We start from the raw sequence: 24,743 nt of genomic DNA on the forward strand, positions 1-24,743 counted from the left end.
CTCAAAACGGCGTCGTTCCCATTTAAATGGAACGACGCCATTCCGTTTTACTTGCATAAATATTCCAGCTGCAAAACGACGTCGTTTTGCAGCTGGAATATTTTTTTTAAAAAAAGTCGGAAGTCGAAATTCGGAAGTCGGAACCAACTGGGTACCGATTCCGATTCCGACTTCCGAATCAGAATCGGTAGTCTTCCTATTCCGATCCCGAGTACCGAATATTCTGACTCCGTCGGAGTCGGAATCGGAGCGGAAATCGGTCGGAATCGGAAGTCCCGGAATTTTGAACACCCCTATAACAAATGAACTAGGTTTATTTGAGGGTAATATCACAGTTTACTGTGATAATCAAAGCACTATACATCTCACAAAAAATCAAGTTTTTCATGAAAGATCAAAACATATTGACATTAGACTTCACTTTGTTAGAGATGTGGTTGCAGGTGGTACTATCAAAGTGGAGAAAGTGCCAACAGAAGAAAACCCAGCAGACATGATGACCAAACCATTGCCAAGATCAAAGTTCAGGCACTGCCTAGACTTGATCAAAATGGAGGAGAGTTGACCAGGGATTAAGAGGCGGGATATGGCCAGAGATGGGGAACCTTGAAGTCAAATTGATGACAAGGTGGAGATTGTTGTGTTCTGTGTCAATAATTTGTATAAATAAGGACGTTCTTGTAATTTTACATATATTAACTCTGTCCGTGTAATCCAGTGGTTATTACAAAGCCACGTGTTTAGATCATACGCATTAGGGTTGGCCGTGGTATGAGTCTGTAGTATAAAAGGCCATGTGATGGCCACTGTACAGAGAGAGAGAAAACGGAGCCGTAAGAAGAACAATTGCAAAGGGGCTTCGTGAGGGAAATTAGGGTTTGAGAGAAACTTGTAATCCGACAGGGATAGTGAGGGAGTTAAGGTCATTTGGTGGCCTGAATCTTGTAACCTACCTCTGGTGCGTTTTGAAGCATGAATAACACGATCTCTGGCCAGTTCCCCTTGTGGACGTAGATCCGAATGGATCGAACCACGTTAAATCCTCGTGTTCTGGGTATTCTCGTTCCATTTTCTCATTGATAATTCTGATTATGTTTTCTGTTTGTGATTTCTTGAATCAATCTTGCTAGTTTGTTGCATTATTTGTTTATCTTGTCGAAAACCTAAAATCAACATTCTCCCTAGGTATGATATACTAGCATCATTTTTGCAATGAATTGCATAGACACAAATACAATATTCTTGCAAGAAAACAATAGCTGTATCAGGCCTTATAAGTCTATGCTTTCCTATATTATATTCTAATATTACTTAACTCACACATAGGAAATATACCATAAAATGAGAGAACAGAAAAATACCAAATATACATATACATAAAACAGCTTGTCTTTGTCCTGCCAATTGCATCTTAAGTTATTAAAAGTTATGCCTCAATATATACAACTATATATACATCATCCTACCCTTAACTAGTAAACTTGGATGGCTATTTCTTTTTTATAAACCCAGTCTCCACATTACCAGATTAACCAATATGCTCAGCAAAAAGATACATGCAGCTTGTTAGAAGGATTTTACTTTTTACTTATCCAAAAGGTTTCAAAAAAGTTCAAAAAACTATTACCCCTATTTGTAGTGATGCCTATGCATCTCCCAAATCAGTCTCACTACGAAGCTAACTTTGGGACTCCACTTTTGTCATACGGGAAAATAATTGCTTCTCAACATCTAAAAAGTGGGTCCTCATTGCATCCATATCTCTCTTGAAAGCATCAAGTTCACTATTTAGAGACACCGTATCATTCTTGTTTCTCTCATTCTCTTAACTAATATTCTGAAACTCCCTATTCTTTAACAATAATGGAGATGGTTTAGGTATAACTAAGTAGCCTAAACTTCTTGCATAGCTGGATCGATGTCCTAACACCTCCTTGAACACATTATTCGCTGCATCATACATGTTTGTTTCTGGTTCCATCTCATTCAACTTTTCGACCATCATATTCTACATTATATCAACTAATTCAGTATTAGCCATCCACCAATCTATTCCATAAAATGTAAAAATGTAAATAATTAAATATTTACTCACATAGTTATGCTCAGCAGATTCAGTAATGAATCTACTCTTTTTTGCAGACCAATGAGACTCCTTATAAAAAGCAATCAAATTCGAAAATATCTCCCACTTTGGAGTGCTCAGAAATCATATTTCCATAATTTAGTTTTCCATCAGTAAGACAGAATACAACAAAAAATATAATCTATTAAACTTTGTAGTGTTTACCATTTCCTTCATGAGCCTAACGAAAGACTTTCTGCCACCCGTGTGATTCATCTTTTGATTCCCTTTATTATTTGTGTTCTTCTTTAATATATACTTAAATTCAAGCAAAAAGTGGGTGATCAAATTTTTTTTAGTAAAGGAAAAATAACAAAAACAAACAACTTATTTGGCATAGGTAGAAAATTACATCTAAAAATTAGACTCCAGCAAATAATTGTGATTTTTTTTTACCTTGAATTTGACACTTCTCCATCTCTTACATAAGCATTCCTAACCACTTTTCTTCACCATAGTTGTCCCACTGGAAATAGCCTTATCATGTGTTTCATACTCTTTATACTTGTGATATAGTAGGTAGTGAAAATCATTATATTTTTAAGTAAGTTCCATTGTCACAGTCTCTTGATGGTTGCTTTTAGTCCAATCCAATATAAAATGAGCCTAATCATTAGAGTTTAATGTATATTAAGTATGCAATTAAATGTGCACTTAACTATAAAATTTCAATTAGGAATAAATAGTACCCAGATACGATCTATTAACTCATCCTTCTCTTTTGTATCTACATGAGTCTAGCTTGCATGACTCATGTTTGCATATAGTCTAACAATATGTGTCACTCGTGCTGTAAAGACTGAGGCATTTGCACAGGATACTTCTCGTTAGCCATCTTTAATATCTAAAGATATTTCTCTATATTTACAAATGCGATCAAATTCCGTGCACCTTACTGGTCCTCGACCCTTTTTTATGTAATGACATCTATAGAACAAGACCACAATACCAATAAGTGGATTATAAAGTAATTCAAACAACTAAATGATCCATAACAAAAAGTAATTTTTTACAATCTTATATATATGGTAGAGATATTTTACCTGCAACATCCATATTCATGGTAGCCTCGTTAATGAGAGTTGTTGACTCATTTAGTTCAACACTCAGTGCTTGAATGGACTTATCTAAAAATGATGGAAGCTCATCTCTTTATATGCCTACTTGAGGTTGTTTTTCTAATTGGTCTCTACTAGAAACTGATGCTACATTCCCACCATAACCTTTATTTCTTCTTCTCATTGCATGCACCATCTTTATCAACAAATGATGTATAATTTGTTGATAGATAGAAAAATGGTATACGATTACGTATGTACAACAAAGCTAAACAATAACTACACAACAATGTAAAAACAATACTGCATCACTAATGTAGCATAATCAAGTGATACTATTATTGACTGTGGAAGACTATGCATTATTAAAAAGCAATATCAAAATTGTCCTTAATACTAAAAAATTAAAGCAGAAACTATATACAACTTTACTAAAAGTGTAGCTGACCTCATATATATAAAGTATTATATACAAAAAATGTGTAGTCACATATATAATTAGTGGCACTAAAGTTTATATTGAATAAACAAAACATCATGCATTTGCATGCCCCCTAATGTATCAGCCATAATGTAGAGAGTACATCGAGCAATGTATGTATGAACCATAACATGTGCAGTTTCAAAACTATAATATTTCTTTCAACATGTATAGAACCCATTTATAGTTAGAAAAACTTTTCAAAAGGGATAGAGCCATGATACAGTGACTTTGTGAAGATGCAATGCTGCCCAGAAGCATTGGTTGTGAAATACACCGCACAATAATTCTAACTTCAATTAAAACTGAAAAAATAAATAACTCTTATTGTACAGAACACCCCATTCTCTGAAAAATAAAAAATTGTCTGTTCTCTTCTTCTCCCAATGTAGCCAATCTTTTCATTCAGCATCCCTCCCTCAACATATCTCCATTGATAAGCAACAAATAAACTCACATATGTAGTTCAATGTGATACAAATTGCACATTCATATAAACTCAAGTGAATAGCCATAAGTAAATACTAAGTCCTACATTTCAAATCACATCTAACAACTACTCTTAAATTATAGCATTTCTTCACAATGTTAGAAAAAAAATAGAAACCGTTGCAAATGTGCCAGTAGATAATTTCAAGAGTACCAGAACATACCATGTTCTAGTTATAGGAACTGTAAATTAAATTGGAGAACCTAACAGAGAGGGTGAGATACTAAACATGCTTCGATAATTATATAAAGAAACAGATTTCTATATATATTTCCTCGGGTATATTTAAAGTTGCGATTCATGTCAAAAAAGTATACAGGTTTAGCCCTTCAAATGGATTTTCATCTAACAATGGAGATGAAAAATTACAAACAAATGAGGGAAAGTAACGGAACACTCATAATAGAAGCTTTTTTTCTGTATAATTTCCTTCTCTTGATGGGGACTTAATCATCGAACGAAGTGGGTACTGCATCAAACTGCTGTTTTCCTCTCTAGGTAGATGATGGCAAACCTTCTCTATGCACAAATGAAAAGGAAAGCTTCTAACCAAAGACTACAAGAAAGCGAAGCTAACCATAAGAAAAGGTATAGTAGAGTTGTACAAGTACTATATATAAATATATATATATATTTTTTTTTTATTTCTGATCCTAACTTTTGAGTTTCCCACACCATCACCAAATTTTTACCGCACAACTTTCATTTACTTTTTTTCTTGTGAGCACACTTACATCTTGATGAATTATACGATAGTATTGCTGCCTTATATTTTGTTGTTTATCTTAAATAATCATCCTTATGGTGAGTATTATTTTTTACTGTCAAATATTGGAATTTGCTTAAATTGTTTTAAGAACTATTATATTAAAATTTATAAAATTTGGAGTTTTAATTAATTTGGCCTCATATTGTCCTGGTCGTACATATAAAGTCACAATGAAATAACTCAATAATGGATGCTATAAATACAGAGATGAAGAGAGGCTGTGAGGGTCAAACCATTACGAAGAGAGAGAGAGAGAGAGAGAGAGAGAGAGAGAGAGAGAGAGAGAGAGAGAGACAAATACATGCTAGGTGAGGTGGTGGCACAGCGGCGTGGGGGACTTTTGTGTTTTGAAATATAAATGTATAGGGCATCAGGTTGGAAGAGAAGGGAAACATGAGATTAAAAAGTTTCCATGTTTTTACGGTGAGAACATCCACTAGAACAGGTAAGGGTGATGGAAATTTTGTTGCATCGCCTTAATTTCGTCGTAATAAGCACATGTCTCGCTTTAAAATACATTTACTATAAAATGTTTGGTCGTGGGTAATGTAAGTTAATATCATCAACTAATTTTGTTAGGAATGAATGCATGTCATTGGGAAAAAAGATTATCTACAAACTTTTTCTGATAATCTGAATTTTATAGAACAAAAGTTTTTAATTTTTACAAATTATAACTCCCGACATATAAAATTGGCAAATATAAATATTTACGGTAAAAATTTACCGACGACGTGAATTTCGTAGCAAAATGTAATTATTTGTTACCAAATAGTATTCGCGAGAAAAATTTCTACTCCAAAAATCACTATTTGTTGTAGTGAGTTAATGTCATTAACTAATTTCGTCACGAAATGATGCATATGTTACTGCAAAAAAATATTACCTGCAAACTTTTTCGAATGATCTAAATTTTGTATGGAAAAGTCATTGCTTTTTACAAATTGTAACTCGTGACAAATAAAATGGTCTGATATAACAAATAAAATTTACCGATGATGTGAATTTGATAAGAAAATTTAATTATTTGTTATCAAATAATATTCGCGGAAAAAATTTATATTCCAAAAACCACAATTTGTTGTAGTATTGATAGACACATGTGGTGTCCATGGATGGCTAAATATTGTCATAAAAAGAAACTTATATCGTCACAATTAAAGATTTTTATCCAATTTTTACAGTCACAAAGTGGATACAAAAGTCGCATCTTAAAAAACATATTGCGACAATATTTTATACATCATCACAAATACCCACATTCATTGTGGCGATAAATGTTATCATTAATATATGAGAAATATTATAGTTACAAAAGAATTATACAAAAATAAATCTACAAACTGATATGGCTTGATGCAGTACATCAAAATGTAAAGTTACTTTTAATGTAAAATAGTTCTAACGTATCACATAAAATTACATCAGTTTGTGAGTTTTATTTTTGTGTACTTTTTTTGTGTTTATAGCAGTTCTCTTAATATATACAAAGTTCATTACAAAAAACATACAAATGTTAGGAATTAATAAGAGTCTTTATCGACCAACATGGTGTTGTAGCAAAAAACAAAAGGCTACAAATGTCCAATGCAATCCCTACCAAAAAATTTCGTTGTAAATAGGCATTAACGTCAACATAAGTGAACAATATTTTCAACAATATTACGTGGTTGCAAATAAATTTGGTTGTTGAAAGTATTTATTAGATGTTACGTACCAATTGAGAATATAATAATGACAAATTAGTGGTATTGCAAATAGTCATTTTGATCACAATTGGTGTGAGAAAAATATATCGTTCACACTAATATGATTGTCGCAAAAAAAGCCTATGCTGAAAAAGGTTTCCTAGACCACCCAATTTTCTTTAAAAATATGCAATATGAATTTTGTTCATTTACTTTAAAGAACCTTTTTTTTTTTATGTTAGCTAGTTGAAAGCGATATCAAATTCAATTTAGTTGGTTAGAAGTTGGCTGAGAACATTTTGAGCTTGAACAGAACTGGAAACAGATAAATTCCTGAACTAATAATTAATTGTTCATTTAGTGATGAATATATTTTAGCAACTTGATGAATAATTTTGTCTATTTAGTAATGAATCAATTTGTCCATATAAAAGGCAATGCTTAAGCATACGATTCATGGGTAAAGATGTAATAAAGAATCAGAATTATATGTAAGTAATCTCAGTATATACTATCATTTACATTCCAATCTTTCTATCCATACACAACTTCTATTTCAAAGACAGGTATTGATCATATCACATTTCAATAGTAGGATGCAACATTTAGAGTCTTAGTAGAATAATTACATGATGTTATTAGCATTCTTTGTGTCTCTTTATTGAAATATGGTTGCTGATTGTAGAATATGGCAGAGCCCATCTTTATTCATCACCTAATCAGCTCTAAAGTTCCATTTTTCTACAATTAACAATGTTCTTACAATTAAAAAATAAACATTAATATATTAATATTCCAATAGAGAAGCCCCAATTAAGTTTACTATATGATGTTTAACTAAAATCTTGTATATATTCAGGTGACAAGTTGGATATATAGATCAAATGCCAATATGATATTATATGCACACAACAACCAGAATAAGCTAACTCTTGTAAAATCTAAGATCAAACCAATAGAACACCTCTTGCAATTTGGTTTTGCTTTTGGAATGTAAGTTGCTATTATCAATTATGTACAATAGTAATAGCATGATATTAAAAGTAAATTGATGTAAAAGTCTGACATGCAACTTGTCTGAAGAGTGGTAGACTTGCTAAAAATTGCAGTATTATTCAAAGCAACTTCTTGTATCTTAGTTGAACCAATATCATGCATATCAATTTGAACTCCTAAAAGTAACACTCAGCTGCAGAAACAAGTTCTAATAATTACCAATAGAAATACCCAAATAAGGTTTGATATCACCCATAATCATTCATTCACGCAAGCTATGCTATATACGAAAATAAAAATATGTGTAGGAATATCTCTCAAACTTGGGTGGTACCATAATTGCATTACTATCGATCCCTCTTGTATATGGAACCATATGGCTGAAGTAGTTGATCATGGGTCAACTAACCCATTTCATAAAAAAAAAAAAAAATTCCTAGTGACTACACATGGTCAAAATGCTCAAAATTGATCTCCAATTAAGGAAAAGATGATTGAAAAGTCGGAGACTAATCCTTTTGCCCTCAAAATACCCGAATTGTGGATACGCATCATCTAACCTGAGATCTCTTTTATAAATGAGTAATGCAACTATGTTTCATAATTTATACAACTCATTTTGTCTCATTGTTGTGGTGACACGTGATTTATTAAAAAATTTAAAAATATTTATTCAAAACATAATGACGCCTAAAAATATAATAACATAAATACTAAACTCTAGATTCTCTCTACCTTGTATGTTTATGTTTTTAATGTTTCTTAATAAGTTATATGACACCATATTGTGGTGTCACATCAAAGAAAAAAGTGAGTAGTATAAATTAGAGAACATAATAGCATTACTCTTTATTCCTATAGCATTTTGCCACTTAATTTCTTGCTTTTTGTTTTCATGTGCTGGTATTTTACTGATCATTTAAGTATATGAAATTATATTTGAATAGGTAGTACTAGTTACCATCTGATCCAAATATTAAATTTTAACTATTATTTAATTTAAATGCTGGAAAGTTATGTTTCATGTTTGGATGAATAACTTCTTGAAATTATTTTTAAAAGGCTTTTAAGATGAGTGTTTTTTTTTATGGTAAAAGCAATATGAGGTCTTTAGAAAATATATTTGGTTGATTAATTTTGTGTAATGTTACTATACTCCCTAATTTATATTAGTTTTCATTTTGTCCCCTTGATATGACACCATATGAATATTCTGGTGCCGCATGACTTATTTAAAAAGTCTCAAACACAAACATAAAATGGTCGCGATAATCTAGAATTTTAGTCTTCATTTTTTGTAGGTGTCATTTTGTTTTGAATATGTATTTTTAAGATATTTTTTTTAATAAGTCACGTGATATGACCACTTCAAAAAGGTAAAGTGAGTGGTATAAATTAAGGAACATAGTTGCATTACTTATTACGTTTTCGAGTTATATCTTGATTATATTTGTCAAAAGGAAAATGCTACTATACAAAATGACAATGAATTATTTTATTTTATTTTTATTTTCTCAGTTGTGTATTGGATTTCAAGATCACATTGATGAGATTTGTATATAAAATTGTAAGTAAAAATATAAGTACATATATCTCTACTCATTCATCTTAAAACAATCATTGATAGGACGTACTATTTTTTAAACTTCTTATAAAAAGTTAAACCTATCTCAATTTATTTTATTTAAATACATATTTTAATTTATTTACATTTAAATACATATTTTCCTACGAGGCAATTAATATTTAAAAAGAAATTAATATTTAAATCATGAATTTATTTATCAACATGATGCCCAATTGCCCACCCCTTTCTCCTCTTGACCAGCAACTTCTTTAGCAATTTCGGTTTTGACAAAATAGCCTTCAGCTCTGACCAATTCTCCTCCCACTGAGACTCAAGTTACATAACAACAAGACGCGCGGTTTGAATAGTGAATTAATATGAGATCAATTTTCTATTTTCAAAGAGCGAACATATTTAAATATCTGAATCTATATTTATTTATTTAACTTTTTTATTTCTGAGTTTTCAAGGTTTGTATTTAATTTAAAAAAAAATCACTTGTTTTCCAGCTTTTGAAGAATATGACATAGCCGATTGATTTTAATCACTTCATGGATTGATATGTCTCTTTTTTTTTTTTTTTTTTTGACAAATAATAATTCAGAATGGTATGAATCGAGATTTTAGATGGCTTGCAATTAGATTATTTGAGGGAGGAGAAAAGTGGATTCCGGGCTGCCCCACCCATGTACATGTGACCCTCCCTCTCCTAAATCCTAATCACATGATATTTTCTTGAATTATTATACATTTGAGCATTTTATCACTATCTCCTCGACAAAGGAACAAATGACAAAATGGGTCAATAAAACATATATATAGGAGCTAATATACAAAAGTGATACCACCCTTCTCACTCTTTTCTTCATTTTTTTTTGTCTTCTTCTTGAGAATTTCTATCCAACTCACAAAATGGGTTTCGATGGCATGCTTGTCTAGGTTTTTTTAATTGGTTTTTCGTATAAGTCGCAAGATATAGTCGAAGGACAGTAGGTAAATAAGTAATATTAGATGCAGTCGTAAAAATATAATTTTTTTAAATGTGAGATCTACATAAAAGAAGTTTTTGTTTTTTTTAAATTACGCGACACTTGTATATTTTATGATTGTTAATATAATTTTTTTTTTTTAAATTTTAAGAGTTGTGTATAGACGATTCTATTTTAAATCAATTAAGAAATATAGATGGTCTTTGAATTTAATTTTCAAGTTTCCAAATTTGTCCCTTACATTTTTAATTTATACCATTAGGATGATTTACCCTTAGAAACACCAAATATATATAGAAAAGAGAGAGAGAGACAGAGATAAAAAAGAAGAAGCAAAACTCCAAAAACAGAGGCCCTAAAAATAAAGAAAAGGAACCCTAAAAAAGCATTTGTTTGAAGAACGAGGCCACGTTTAGAAGCGCGCTTGATTGGCAGTTGCCAATACCCTTCCCATCACACCATATATTAAACGATATTTTAAGGCTTTCCTTTCTTCGTCTCCTATCCGCCAGAGACTAGACCCAGATCTCAGAGTTCCAATATTCTCGACTCCCAAACACACGTATTTCTTTGTTCCATCCCTCTCCAATATTATCTAATAATAATACCCAATTCCTTAAATTTTTTTTTTTTAATTTTAATTTTATTCTTTTTTCTGGGTCAATTTTTGGTGCCACGAGAGCTGCTGGACCTGACCCTGACCTGACCTACACGAACAGGTTACAGCAAAACGCACACAAACACATCTTTTGTATATTTATTTTTAAAAAAAAGGGGCAGTGGCATACACAGAGACACATTTTCAGCCCCCCCGCACCCCATTGCCTGTGGCCTCTCCGTGCAAAAATCCCAACATCAACCCGTACACAGTATTAAAGGTAACATTACCCACTTCCCCCCCATCTCCATCCCTACCTTCTTTTCTTGTCAGTTTTATCTGTTGGTTGAAATCTTAGGGCATGTAAATTTTTATTGCATGTATTCATGTTGTGTATGTGTGTCTGTTTTGTTTATTTTGTGTTACATCTCACAGTGTCTTATGTTTTTCGTGACCTAGCTAGCTCATTCTGTCATGTCCCTAATTTTCTCTGAGATCAATTTTCAATGGCACCATAAATTACCGACTATAGGGGGGGAAAAGGGGTATCGTCCCTTTTCGATTCTACATTCCCAATTAGGGATTTGTAGGACTTTTATCTGCTACATGGTTTCTTTCTTGATCGTGGGTTATTTTCTTTGATTTGAACGGACATTTCTGGTCCGGGCACGTTACACATGGTGATGATCTATGGCTTTTTTATTATTCAATTGTGTTACCAAATAAATGTAAAAAAAATTGTGGCGTTTTAAAACGTTTTGGGTTTTTGGGTGTTGTGAAGTTGGGATTCTAGCCAGAAATATTCTCTGAGATTCATCGGCTGATCTTGTTCCTGGGTTTTGTAATGTTAGGAAGCGAAGTCGTGCTAGTCTAGGAAATTTGCTGCTTTCGGTTTTGCACTTGGGTGGGGTTCTGATCCTTTTGAAGAATTTGCATAATTATTATTATTATTATTATTATTATTATTATTTTTTTATTTTTTATTTTTTATTTTTACGTTTTGCATGTTGATCTCATTGTCGGAAGGGTTTTGGTACACATTTTGGCTATTTGGGTTTCTGCTATGAGGAGCACCTCTATACTTTATAATCAAGTGGGTTATCATTTCTTTTATCACTAATGAAATTTACAGATTTGGCTAAATCAACTCTTCTATTTTATTTTTTTAAAGAAGAGAAATTGAATTCTAGGGGTGAATTGTAATATATTCCAGAAACTACTTAATAATTTATAATAAATTACCATCGTGCTTCATGCTATGCACAGTTATGGAAATTGTTTTATGGAGATAATTGCATGAGCAGGAATATGTGTCTTTATATAATTAAAAAAATTTATATCACTTGTCAAAAGAAACTTATATTACTAACTAATAAAGTTCTGAGTTCTGAGTTTGTTGTGTTTAAATATAAAAAATTAATAAATTTCATATTTGAAGCTGATGAATATTGTTCTTCCTTTATGTTTTTAGTAGTAACATGAGAGTATAATAAATTTTTTATTTTGTATTTTTTAAAATCTTGAACCCCCACCCAACACCTCCTTCATTCAAAGAATCAAATTAAGAACGTGGATGATATAGACAAGCCCATGAAAATGCTATGGACATTTACTAGTCTTATTGTAGAGTGGGTTATGGATAATTTTATGGATTAACGATTATAAAAACTTGGGTATATTTTCTAAGCATTTATCCTTCATTTTGCTCATTCATGGAGTTGTATTTAGTGTCTGTTTGGGATTGCATTAGGAAATAGAGATTTTCAGAATAGTGCTTTTAATTGTAGAGCTCTATTCAAAAGCTCTACTATTAAAAATATGTTTACTGTTTGGTAAACATGCATCTAAAACACTTTTAAAATTAGTTACGGTTGTTTTTAAAAAATGGAGAGTTATCTGCATGAGCTTTTCAATAAAAAGCTTCAATTTGGGGCTTTTTAAAAACGTGGACTAGCTTTTTTTAGGTGCTTAGAGCACTTTTTACTAATTTACCCAACATAAAATTTTTTCTTTAAAAATTCTTTAAGGCTGCTAAAAGAACTTTTTAAGCTTCCAAACTCAAACCCAAACAGGCACTTAGCACCTCTGAGAAATATAATTAGGGCGGTCCCACTGGACAGAAGAATCTCGGTTTGCCAAGCTTGATGAGCGATGCACACTTGAACAGTGATTATATCTTTGCATTTGAACTTCTATAATTATATACATGCAACATTTAGTTCTTCTCTTTATCAAATGTGCCATGTCAACGCCATCACAATGACAATGAATGAGAAACATGCCTGGTCTGGGTTGTTTCAATGAAGGTGGAGGTTAGGTTTGTTACAATTAAGTCTTTGCGTATTATATCTATTACATTATTCCTTAACTTAATCAAAGGAGAGAAAAGAAAACAAAAACTTGAGTGTGAACCTTATCTTGTTTTATAACTGGATGATCCATATGGCATTCTTTTGTAATAATGAATTGATCTGAATTGATCATGCAATTGGTGCTCGACAACAGTTGCATGAGTTATGTATCATTTAGAAAAAAAGAAATAAATCCGGATATCCTAATTGAACATTCTTTATCCAAATGGGCATTTATAATGGACAGATAGCATTCTCAAGAATCATGTCACTTCATGTATGATGCTTCATAAAGTCAAAGCTTATGAAGATCTTGGTACAAGTACCTAAATGTTGGGAAGAAATTGGTATATTAACATTGTTAGTTTAGTTGCATGTTTCCCCATACTATTCTACTTCTGTGGGCAGTGTCATTCGAACTCAAACTTCAGAATACATTATTTCATAATTTTCAACTGAACTTTATTAGGTTCAGTAGTGGGTGAAGGGCAGGGAGGGTGGATGGGCAATGGTGCCTTTATGCCCCTTTCTCTCTCTGGCAATGCAAGCATTGATTTTATTATGGCAGCCATTTTCCAATAATAATTCAAATCTATTTTGAAAGTCACAGAATTGCCTATCAAACTAGGATAATGGAGAGTGGATATCTAAGTTGTGCTTTGATTTAGTTGGAATCCTTCATTTACTTTCTTTTTAACCCCCTGAAGTCTCACCCCCCTTGACATGTGGAAGTGTGTTTCGACAGCATTTGCATGCTTGTATGATCACATAGCAAATGTCTCTGGTACTATGACAAGTGGTCTCGAGTTGCACTATGGATTATTTCATATATTGTGAGTCCATGTCTGGACACATTGGTTTATTTGCTTGTTGGCAAAGTTGTAAGGCCAACTCACTTATTACGGATGTTTGGATAATGATTCCTCTATGCATCACATGGTGCCTATGGATTGAAAGGAATGGTTGAAGTTTTGAAGATAAGGAGCATTCTCCGGATGAGCTTAGAAGTTTCTTCTTCCATACTTTATTTCTTTGGGCCTCATCTTGTGTTTTTAATGGAGCTTGCTTATATGATTTTGTTGTATCACTTTCTAGCTCCTAATTTTGTTACGAGGTGTGTGCTGTTTGTAAACTTCCTGTGTACTTGGGCTATGCCTATTTACTTTCAATAAAATGTTATTTTACTTATTAAAAAAAAAAATTCTGGCACATTGGTTTTTCAGTATTAATTTCTAAGAACTTTTCTCTTTGTGATTGATTTGTATATATAACACTACATGTGTCTATGCATATTGCACATGTGGGATGGACGTGTGCTCTAACGTTAGGTTTAGCTTTGTCTGTCTCTTGTTTATTTGTCGGCATACTATTTTTTATACATGTCTGACACTTTCATTGGGCTGAGCTTTATTTGAACAGAGGTGAGTTGGGCCATAATTGGTGAGATCAGTGCATCATATGGCATCCCAAATCTCAGTCTAAAATCATGGAAGTGCTTCCTTGTTCTGGTGTCCAATATGTTGGAGAAGCTGATTGCTCTCAGCAGAGTTCAGGAACGGGTTTTACTTATGACGGTGAATCTAACTGCCTTGAACATGGAAAGCATGTTCAAGCGGCCGATGGTAGACAGGATGACTTATTGCTAAATGTTGAAGGGGCCCCAATATCAAAACAAGGTGAATTTCAAGGCACATTTGATGAATTGCCTACTTCAGAAGGTCACTGTTGTGAAGGTTCACATTGTGATTGTCAGTTAGATTGTCAAAATCTATCTTGTGGTTCCCATGATTTTGAAGACTATGATGTAAATGGATCGAATTATCGATTGGAACCTTGCACAGTCTCTGAGAACTCTCATATAGTTGTGGATACCATTGAAGGTGAATTACCAAACAACAGGGAGGAGTCTGCTCTTTCAGAGCCCACTTGGTTAGAAGGTGATGAATCAGTGGCATTGTGGGTCAAGGTAACTGTTCATTTCTCTATTTCAAAATTTTGCATTAAGAAAAGTTACCTCTGTTGCAAATTTTATGGAATTTGTTCCAAACCAAGCAGTTTTATCCGGTGTGATCCTTTGTCAGCAAGAGCTTGCTGGTTTTAAGGCATTATCCTACTGTATGCTTGCCTTTTTTTTTTTTCCTTGAGGTTTAGTTTATGATTTTATGCATCGACAAATTACATGGAATTGGAATATTAAAAAAAGATACTTTAACCCTTCCCATGTGCCCCCCTCCTGTGTTTCCCTTTCCCAACCTAAGAAATAATGTGGACCAAACCAACTCAATCTGCTTGAACTTTAAGCGATTGCGGCCCTGATCTCTATGTAGTTTCATCTGGTTTTTCTAAAACGATCCACTCCAGTGTGACTACCTCTGTGCCCTTCATACACTTTTCTTTTCTCCCCACTATCGCTTTGGGGATATGGCTGTATTTTGTCACTATGAGGTTCCAGGTCCTTGTTATCTTCTAAAAGTTCATTCTTCCTGTGTCATTTTCTTTTTTCTTATGAGCCATAGTACGATTAAAATGCATGCTAATATCCTCTCATATAAACTCTTCTGTGGTTTTCCATGTATAGTGGAGAGGGAAGTGGCAGGCAGGAATCAGATGTTCAAGAGCTGACTGGCCATTGGCAACTTTAAAAGCAAAACCGACACATGACCGAAAGAAATATTTTGTGGTATTTTTTCCGCACACAAGGAATTATTCTTGGGCAGATATGCTACTTGTCCGTTCTATTAAGGAATTTCCACATCCTATTGCATATAAGACACATAAAGTAGGATTAAAAATGGTTAAAGATTTAACTGTTGCTCGCCGGTTTATCATGCAAAAGCTAGCTGTTGGCATGCTGAATATTGTCGACCAATTTCATGCTGAGGTATGTGATTGTTACTCTCATTTTATTGTGGCTAATATATTTTTCATTTCTTTGATGGAAACATTTGCTTAAATTCTGGTCTTTCTTGCATGATTGTCCTTATTAGAGATCAACTCAAACTTTTGTAGGCCTTGATAGAGACTGCTCGTGATGTGAGTATCTGGAAGGAGTTTGCTATGGAGGCTTCCCGTTGTAGTGGTTACTCTGAACTTGGAAGAATGCTTCTGAAGCTGCAGAAGGTAAACTCCTGTGCTGTTTGATAGTTTAGGAAGTAGGGTTCATATATGCCCATTCTGTGATTCAATAGGTTCAATCGATTATCTATGCAGTCAATGGACCTCTAGTTGTAAAGCTTAATGCCAGGAAGAGGTTGTTAGTAATTACCAAATGGAAGGAGTATTAAATTTCATCAAAAAAATATCTGTTTCATTTTTTAAAATATATTTTTAATGCATGTATCTGTAGAATTAAGCTCAATCATGTTGCTTTGAAAAGTACCCACCTCTGATATGAAGGGTATTTAGAAGCATTGGTAGACATTCTTGTCCATCATTGTATCATTTACAATGAAGATAATTTTTTTTTTTTTTTTGATAAGTGTTTACAATGAAGATAATTATCTGTGGTGGGAGTGAGTATAAATATACAAAGGGCCCCCTAATACCATTGACAGGTATATGTAACCTGCCCCAATATTTACTTACCAAAGTGCCATCTATTTTCATTGTCCAACATTTGACAAAAACAAAAATTCATTTTTCAAATCTTTGAACTTGTCTCTGGCCAGCATTGAATTGAACCACACTTTTCCAGGCCCCCTCCAATATGAACCCTAATATACCCTTGTCAGGTAAATGTAACCTCCCACAATATATAATTACTGAAGGGCCATCTATTTTCACTGTTAAACGCTTTGACAAACACAAAAATTAATTTATCAAATCTTTGAACTTGCCTCTGGCCAGCATCTAATTGAACCACACTTTTTTTTCAATTTTTTTGGAAGAAAAAAAATGGGAAAAATGGAAAAAGTCTTCTTGCTCACATTTACACAAAAATACAATAGATCTAGTTAGGTACTGCATACATCCTTGTACTTGGGCTATGCCTTCTTTTCTTATGAATAAAACTTCTTGATTACCTAAAAAAAACCATGAAAATACAATAGACGGATAGTTGTTCGATACTGCAAGGTTCCAATGCATTGGCTTATAAAAAAGTAATGAATAGTAGTAAAAAAGTAGTAAATAGTTTGTGAATAGTAGTGAGGTAGTCTGAGGTGATCTCACTAACCAAACATAGCCAAAATCTTTCACGTTCAATTTTGGAGGGTAATATTCGATAGAATGCTACCCAAACTTTTCTCCTGCTAGGTCTACAGGATTAGAACAAAAAAATTACAACACCAGAGGATATCCTAATTTTTTTTACATAATTACATACACTTTCTAGTGTAGATGAGTCTAAGCAAACCTCCTAGCTGTCTTCGAGGATTTGAGTGCAGACGTAAAAGGGGGCAGAGTCTATCCCACTGGTAGAACGAATGGCTCAGGAATTAATTGGTTCCAAGCAGACTTGTGGAGCTGCTCAATAAGAGTTGTCTTTGGAAATTACTTAATTAAATGACAGATGTTGCTGTTGCGAGGTGAGGGAGTAAGTACTCTGGTCCTGCGGTGCATTCACTCCCTTTACGAGAAGGAAATGATGCCGTGTCTCAACATTGAGCATTGTTTTTACGTGTACTTTTTTCAAGGGGAATCATGCATTATTATTGGCTTATGTTGATTGCTGTCGTTAGCATCTCTGACATAAACCTGAAATTTGAGTCATGCTCCATATATTTTTGCTTAGACTGAGGGATTTACATCAGTAGGGTCTATCAAACTTCCATGTGTTCCATTAATCTTTATGATCCTGTTCTTGATAAGTAGAAGTCTTTCCCTTCGCTTCTTTTCTTTGACCATGAAGCGTTGCCACTTATTTCCTGCACAGATGATACTTCAGCATTACATGAAGTCAAACTGGCTACGTGATTCTTTTCACTCTTGGACACAAAGCTGTGAGAATGCAAATAGTGCTGAATCGATTGAAATGCTGAAGGAGGTATGTAACATACTTTGCTTGTCCATTCATGTTATGCAATCATAGATGGTTCAAGGTACAGTTGGGATTTTGGTCTTGTGCTTTTTAGAGGAAAACAATAGATTGAAATCTTTGCGTGCTTTTTTGAGTTCAAAGCAGTGGTTCACTTCTCTTTGGAGTGCAGCATAATTGTAGAATTTTTATTTTTATTTTTTATTTTTATTTCGAAAGATTGTAGCTAGTTGATTTTTTAATATGATTTGTACAGGATGAATTATTGCTTTTCTTCTCCACCAGCTAGATTGAGAAATTGAAAAAAGATACTATAACCAGCTTCCTTCTCAAATTCTTCATAATAAATGGACCCATCCGGTCTTGAAATAGTATAAAATTGAACTGTATCCTCAGGATTTTGGCTGATGCTTTTGTCCATTATTTGGTTCAGGACTTGTTTGATTCTATTCTGTGGAATGAAGTGAACTCACTCTGGGACTCACCAGTACAGCCCACGTTGGGTTCTGAGTGGAAAACCTGGAAGCATGAAGTTATGAAATGGTTTTCGACATCTCATCCTGTATTCAGTGCTGGAGACATGCAGCAGCAGGCAAGTGATGATCTCTTGACCACAAGTCTCCAACTTAGCAGGAAGAGACCAAAGCTTGAAGTTCGTCGTGCGGAGCCACATGCTTCCCAGGTGGAAACATTTGGATCTGACCAAGCAGTTACTCTTGAGATTGACTCTGCATATTTTAGCAGTCGAGACACTGTAAATGCTACTACATCGGCATTGGAACCCCATAAAGAGGATGATATAAAGGAGGTAGCTGCTCCTACAGGTACACCTAGTCGTGTGGCTGATAAATGGGACGACATTGTAGTTGAACCTGGAAATTCTGAGTTGATTCAAACCAAAGATGTGGAATTGACACCTGTTAATGAAGTGGTGGCTGCAAAATCTTTAGAACCTGGAAGTAAAAACCGGCAATGCATAGCTTTTATTGAAGCTAAGGGAAGGCAATGTGTGAGGTGGGCCAACGATGGGGATGTTTACTGTTGTGTGCATTTGTCTTCTCGGTTCATAGGCAGCTCTGCTAGAGCAGAAAGAACTCCTCCGGTTGGTACGCCAATGTGTGAAGGTACCACTGTTCTTGGTACCAGATGTAAGCACCGGTCTCTATTCGGCTCCTCCTTCTGTAAGAAACACAGGCCTCGAAATGAGATGAAAGGGACATCAAATTTTCCAGAGACGCATAAGAGAAAGCATGAGAACTTTCCCAGTTCAGAAACCACAGAATGCAAAGAATTAGTACATGTGGGAGAAGTTGAAAGCCCCCTCGAAGTGGATCCAGTCTCAGTCATTTCAGTTGATGCCTTCCATGGAAGGAACAGCTTAACTGAACAGTCCGAGCATCCTGGCAAGGATTGCAATGGAACAGAGGAGCTGCACTGCATAAGCTACTATCTGCATGATAATCTCAATCCATGTCTGGAAAGCCCAAGGCGCCATTCATTATACTGTGAGAAACACCTACCAAGCTGGCTTAAACGTGCAAGGAATGGTAAGAATAGAATTATATCAAAAGAAGTGTTCATAGATCTTTTGAGGGACTGTTGCTCACAGGAGCAAAGGATGCGATTACATCAAGCATGTGAGCTATTCTACAAGCTCTTTAAAAGTATTTTATCCCTGAGAAATCCAGTGCCCAAGGAGGTTCAATTTCAGTGGGCCATATCCGAAGCCTCCAAAGATTTTAGTGTTGGAAAATTCTTTACGAAGTTAGTTTGCAGTGAGAAAGAGAAACTGACAAGGATTTGGGGCTTCAGTACTGATGAAGCCACTCAAGTTTCCTCCTCTGTCATGGGAGAACAGTCGCTGTTTCCAATGGCAGTGGATGCTAGTCATGGCGATGAAACTACCATTAAGTGCAAGATTTGCTCAGAGGAGTTTCCTGACGATGAAGCACTTGGTGGCCACTGGATGGAAATTCACAAAAAGGAAGCACAATGGCTATTCAGAGGTTATGCTTGTGCCATCTGCCTCGATTCTTTTACTAACAAGAAAGTCCTGGAAACCCATGTGCAAGAGAGACACCATGTGCAATTTGTGGAACAGTGCATGCTTCTCCAGTGTATTCCTTGTGGTAACCATTTTGGGAACACTGAAGAGTTATGGTTGCATGTCCTTTCAGTTCATCCTATTGATTTCAGGCTGTCAAAAGCTGGTCAGCCGCATAATTTATCAGCTGGTGAGGATTCTCCTCAGAAACTTGAGCTCTGCAATACAGCTCATGTGGAGAATAATTCTGAGAATTCAGGTGGTTTCCGCAAGTTTATTTGCAGGTTTTGTGGGTTGAAGTTTGATTTGCTACCTGATCTTGGCCGCCACCATCAAGCTGCCCATATGGGGCCAAGTTTGGTTAGCTCTCACCCCTCCAAGAGGGGAATACGTTATTATGCTTATAGGTTAAAATCAGGTAGACTCAGCCGTCCTAGATTGAAAAAAGGTCTGGCAGCAGCATCATATAGGATTAGGAACAGGGCCAATGCTAGTATGAAAAGGCGCATCCAGGCATCAAAGTCTCATAGTACAGTAGGAGAAAGTTTACAGCCTCATGTAACTGAGGCAGCTAGTCTTGGTAGATTGACAGAATCCCACTGCTCTGCAGTTGCAAATATTTTGTTTTCTGAATCTCAGAAAGCAAAACCTCGGCCCAACAACCATGATATTTTATCTACTGCTCGTTCTGCTTGCTGCAAGGTCAGTCTTGTAGCATCCCTGGAGGGGAAGTATGGTGTATTACCAGAACATTTGTATCTGAAGGCAGCCAAGCTCTGCAGTGAGCATAACATTCAAGTTGACTGGCACCAAGAGGGGTTTATATGTCCCAGAGGTTGTAAGGCGTTCAAGGACCCATACTTGCTGTCTCCACTGTTGCCTTTTCCCCTTAGGTCTGTGGGGTACAAGGCTGTGCATCAATCAGATCCAGTGAACGATGAGTGGGAGGTGGATGAGTGCCACTATATCATTGATTCACGCCATTTGGGACATAATTCCATGCAAAATGCAGCTGTCTTGTGTAATGATATTAGCTTTGGGAAGGAACCAGTTTCGGTGGCCTGTGTTGCAGATGAGGGTCTCTTGGATTCTGTTCACATCCTCAGAGATGGCTCTGATGGCGAAAATGCTATGCCTTGGGAGAGATTTACCTATGTTATGAAGCCATTCCTTGATCATTCCATTGGTCCTGATACAGAGGTAGCTTTATCTGGAGGATTGTCTAATTCTATATAGTGGTTGCTAGATTATGTTCTTATGAATTGGAGTTTACTTTTTTTATCCACATTGACATCTCCAGACCCATAAATTAGACCTAAGAGGCCTAGTATATGCTCCAAAGTTGGTGATACATGTTAAACGACCAGATTTATCAGGTGCTTTATGCCTTCATATGCAATCTCCCTATGCTCATTTTCATCTTGCCCTCCTCTCTCCTTCCCTACCCCACTATCTGAGACACAAACCCACAAACTAATTGGGGCACAATGTGCAGGATGTATGCATATTTCTATAACCTCGTCTTGATATGCAATTTTATTTTTGTTTCGTCTCCTTCTTTGTGTAGAGCTTACAATTGGGATGTGCCTGCCCACATTCAACATGCTATGCTGAAGCATGTGATCATGTGTATCTCTTTGACAATGACTATGATGAGGCAAAAGACATTTATGGGAAACCCATGCGTGACAGGTTCCCATATGATGAGAAAGGCCGAATTATCTTGGAGGTAGTGTATTTTCTTCATTGATAACATGGTATCATCGCGTTCCTTAGCTGCAAGCAATGTAGTCTATTTTTGTTATTTCTGCTGGATATTGCCTGTTCTTGTTTTAGACAAAGACCGCTGTCATTTTTGCCTTCACTGTTGCTTGGTGTGCAATAAATCTTATAGTTTTATGATACCATTGGAACCATATAAAAGATATTAACCCCGATAAACTTTTTTTGATAAATACTTGTTAAAAAAAAATCTTTTTTTGATAAGTAAGATAGCTTTATTAATGATCAGGAGAAAAGAAAGAAAGGCATTATCAAAAGTTACATAAGGAGAATGCTCCAAATATAGCTAAAGTAACTCATTAAATCTTGGATCCACTGAGAAATTTTCTTATCCAAGACTTTTGCTAGAATGATGTATGACCTATATATCATTAGTCCAGGGTGACTACTGGGTGGTCCCATCCATATCTTGCACTTTTATGTCATAAGCAGCCCTGGCTGTTATTATGGCTTACCTGTTCTTAATCTTCTTTACACCTCTTCTTTTTCCCCGGTTAAGTTTGCTAAGTTTTGCATTTTCTTATGGAATGTTGCAGGAGGGTTACCTGGTTTATGAATGCAATCATATGTGCAGTTGCAGTAGAAAGTGTCCAAATAGGGTTTTGCAGAATGGAGTACGAGTGAAGCTGGAGGTCTTCAAAACGGAGGAAAAGGTAGTATTATCATTGTTATGTTGTTTCCATAAGTCTACATTAAATTCTCTCCATGTTGGTTCTCAGGGATGGGGACTCAGGGCAGGTGAAGCTATCCTGCGTGGCACATTTGTATGTGAGTACATTGGGGAGATCTTAGATGAGCAGGAAGCAAACAAGAGGCGGCAAAGGTTTTACGTTTCTTCTGATAGGTGCAGCTTTTGTTAACATTATGTTACCCCTTACGATATGAGTGGCCCTGTGGTATTGTCAGGTATGGGAAAGAAGGCTGCAGCTATCTGTATGACGTTGGTGCTCATTTCAATGACATGAGCAGATTGATTGAAGGACAGGTCCGATATGTGATTGATGCCACAAATTATGGAAATGTTTCACGGTTTATCAATCACAGGTGAGAAAAGTCTTCCTGACTGATTTTTGTAATTTACTCTAGGTCAGGAGGATTGGATCTAACTCAGCTGCATATTTATCCCTCTACACCAAATCAATTGGTGGGCTACCAGTTTGCTTTAAACTCAAAATTGTTTTTCTGGAAGTAGCTAATGTAAGCCAAGATCTCAAGTCTTCATATGCGTCCCTTATATAAGCCAAGATCTCAAGTCTTCATATGTGCCTTGAGCTTTAATTGCTGGGCTACAAGCTTTGACTTGTTTTTGGTTATGTTTTCCATATTATCTACTTCTGCTATAATATATGCAATTCCAGAGGACATGAAGTCTTTTGAGTGGCAAATAAATGTTGTTTTAAATTGATGAAGCATTGCCCTTGTCGTATTCTACACACCATCATCATATGTCCAAAGTGCTTTCCTAGGCCTTAATTACGGTGCTTAAGTAGTCAATTCTAATTTTGACTTGGTTCCAATTGCAAAAGAACTGGGGTTGGAATGCAATTTGAAGCACCAGTCCCAATTTGGCATCACCAATCAGACCCTTTAGGGGAATTATGGCCTGAGAATAGTCAGTGGACAGAATTTGTGTGACTGGCTAGTGAGATGAGGCTTAATTACAGAAGAAAGAAAGGAAAAAAGAAATGGAAGGATTAGTTGATTTTGCTCTTGTTTTCAGCTATTAGGCATGCTGAACGTCTTGATTTACTCATGAAATCTGTTGTTGTAGCTGCTCGTCAAATCTTGTGAGTTACCAAGTTCTTGTGGAGAGCATGGATAGTCAGCGTGCACACATTGGTCTTTATGCAAGCCGAGATGTAAGAAATTTCTCCCTATTTTGCCTATAGTGTGTTTGTCATCATGGTGAAACTTCGGAATTTGGATGACATTGCGAATATGCTGACTAGTATGGTTTTCACGATGATTGGCTCTGTTGTATGGAAGAGTTTTCTCTTCTTTTCTTTGGGTTTTTTTAAGCCTTCATGTGGTCCTATCCTGACTCTTGGCCTAACTTTTGCCAAGATGCAGTGCAATCAACCTTCCCAAGCCTTGATGGACGTGTGCCATGTGCCTTCCCTTGGATGATGGCACTCAAATGAAAACTTTATACAACTCTTGTACCATTGAAATAGTGTGCTTGTAGTGGAACTGCCAATTTTTTAAGTTTTTGTTTACTATTATATGAGCAGATAGCTTTGGGCGAAGAACTGACATTCAACTATCGGTATGAACTGCTGCCTGGAGAAGGATATCCGTGTAACTGTGGAGCTTCCAACTGCCGAGGACGCCTTTGTTAAAGCTTCCATTGGACCTACCGCACTCTGCCTGATGAGTCTAGACAATCCGTGCTTATAATTTTATTGCTGGAGAATGTAGAATCTGGGATGGGAAGCATCAAGCCAGTTTTCAAATGGCCCAGTCCCCTACCAATCTTTGTTAGATTCTCTCTTAACTTCTGATCCTGCACTCTTTGGTGTCCAACTTCACCGTTTTGTAGATATTTATCTAGGCTAAATTTTTGTCCAATTGGTCCTGCACTATATTCTAGATATCTTACTTGAGAAGAAACGAGTATGAAACCTCATTTTGTTTTTCATTCTTTTAGTGGAGTTTTTCCCCTTTATTCTCCAATGCCAAAGTGGCTTGGGTTAGCGAATTGTAGGTGGTGGTTTCAATATTTAACTATTGTCTCTCATGGGAATGCATAGATGGTGAAAGTTCTTAATTTCAAGTTGTTTGTGGGAAATGTTACATGTTTTAATTATTTTTATTGATATTTTTATTTCTA

General features: G+C 35.2%; 1 protein-coding gene across 3 annotated transcripts; it reads left to right on the plus strand.

Annotated features, from left to right (window-relative positions):
* Nucleotides 1–10,584: 10,584 nt before the first annotated feature.
* Nucleotides 10,585–24,686, plus strand: LOC122296742 (histone-lysine N-methyltransferase SUVR5-like). 3 transcript variants are annotated; one of them, XM_043106542.1, is made up of 12 exons: nucleotides 10,588–11,041; nucleotides 14,532–15,078; nucleotides 15,691–15,993; nucleotides 16,122–16,232; nucleotides 17,986–18,096; nucleotides 18,521–21,331; nucleotides 21,699–21,860; nucleotides 22,450–22,566; nucleotides 22,633–22,736; nucleotides 22,820–22,957; nucleotides 23,685–23,772; nucleotides 24,145–24,686. In XM_043106542.1, exons 2-12 carry the CDS (start codon nucleotides 14,599–14,601, stop codon nucleotides 24,250–24,252), a joined length of 4,533 nt encoding a protein of 1,510 aa, XP_042962476.1. In that variant the 5' UTR covers nucleotides 10,588–11,041; nucleotides 14,532–14,598; the 3' UTR covers nucleotides 24,253–24,686. The 3 variants fall into 3 exon arrangements, with proteins under 3 accessions (XP_042962481.1, XP_042962476.1, XP_042962478.1); XM_043106544.1 differs by lacking the exon at nucleotides 10,588–11,041 and having other exon boundaries at nucleotides 11,464–15,078; XM_043106547.1 differs by lacking the exons at nucleotides 23,685–23,772; nucleotides 24,145–24,686 and having other exon boundaries at nucleotides 10,585–11,041; nucleotides 22,820–22,961.
* Nucleotides 24,687–24,743: the final 57 nt, after the last annotated feature.

Source organism: Carya illinoinensis, chromosome 2 (genome assembly GCF_018687715.1).
Source record: "Carya illinoinensis cultivar Pawnee chromosome 2, C.illinoinensisPawnee_v1, whole genome shotgun sequence".
NCBI classification, from domain to species: Eukaryota; Viridiplantae; Streptophyta; class Magnoliopsida; order Fagales; family Juglandaceae; genus Carya; species Carya illinoinensis.

Coding starts and splice junctions, on each gene's coding strand:
- LOC122296742 (XM_043106542.1), top strand. CDS start 14,599: ATGGAAGTGCTTCCTTGTTCTGGTGTCCAATATGTTGGAGAAGCTGAT. Junction 18,097..18,520: donor CGATTGAAATGCTGAAGGAG/GTATGTAACATA, acceptor TATTTGGTTCAG/GACTTGTTTGATTCTATTCT. Junction 21,861..22,449: donor AAGGCCGAATTATCTTGGAG/GTAGTGTATTTT, acceptor GGAATGTTGCAG/GAGGGTTACCTGGTTTATGA.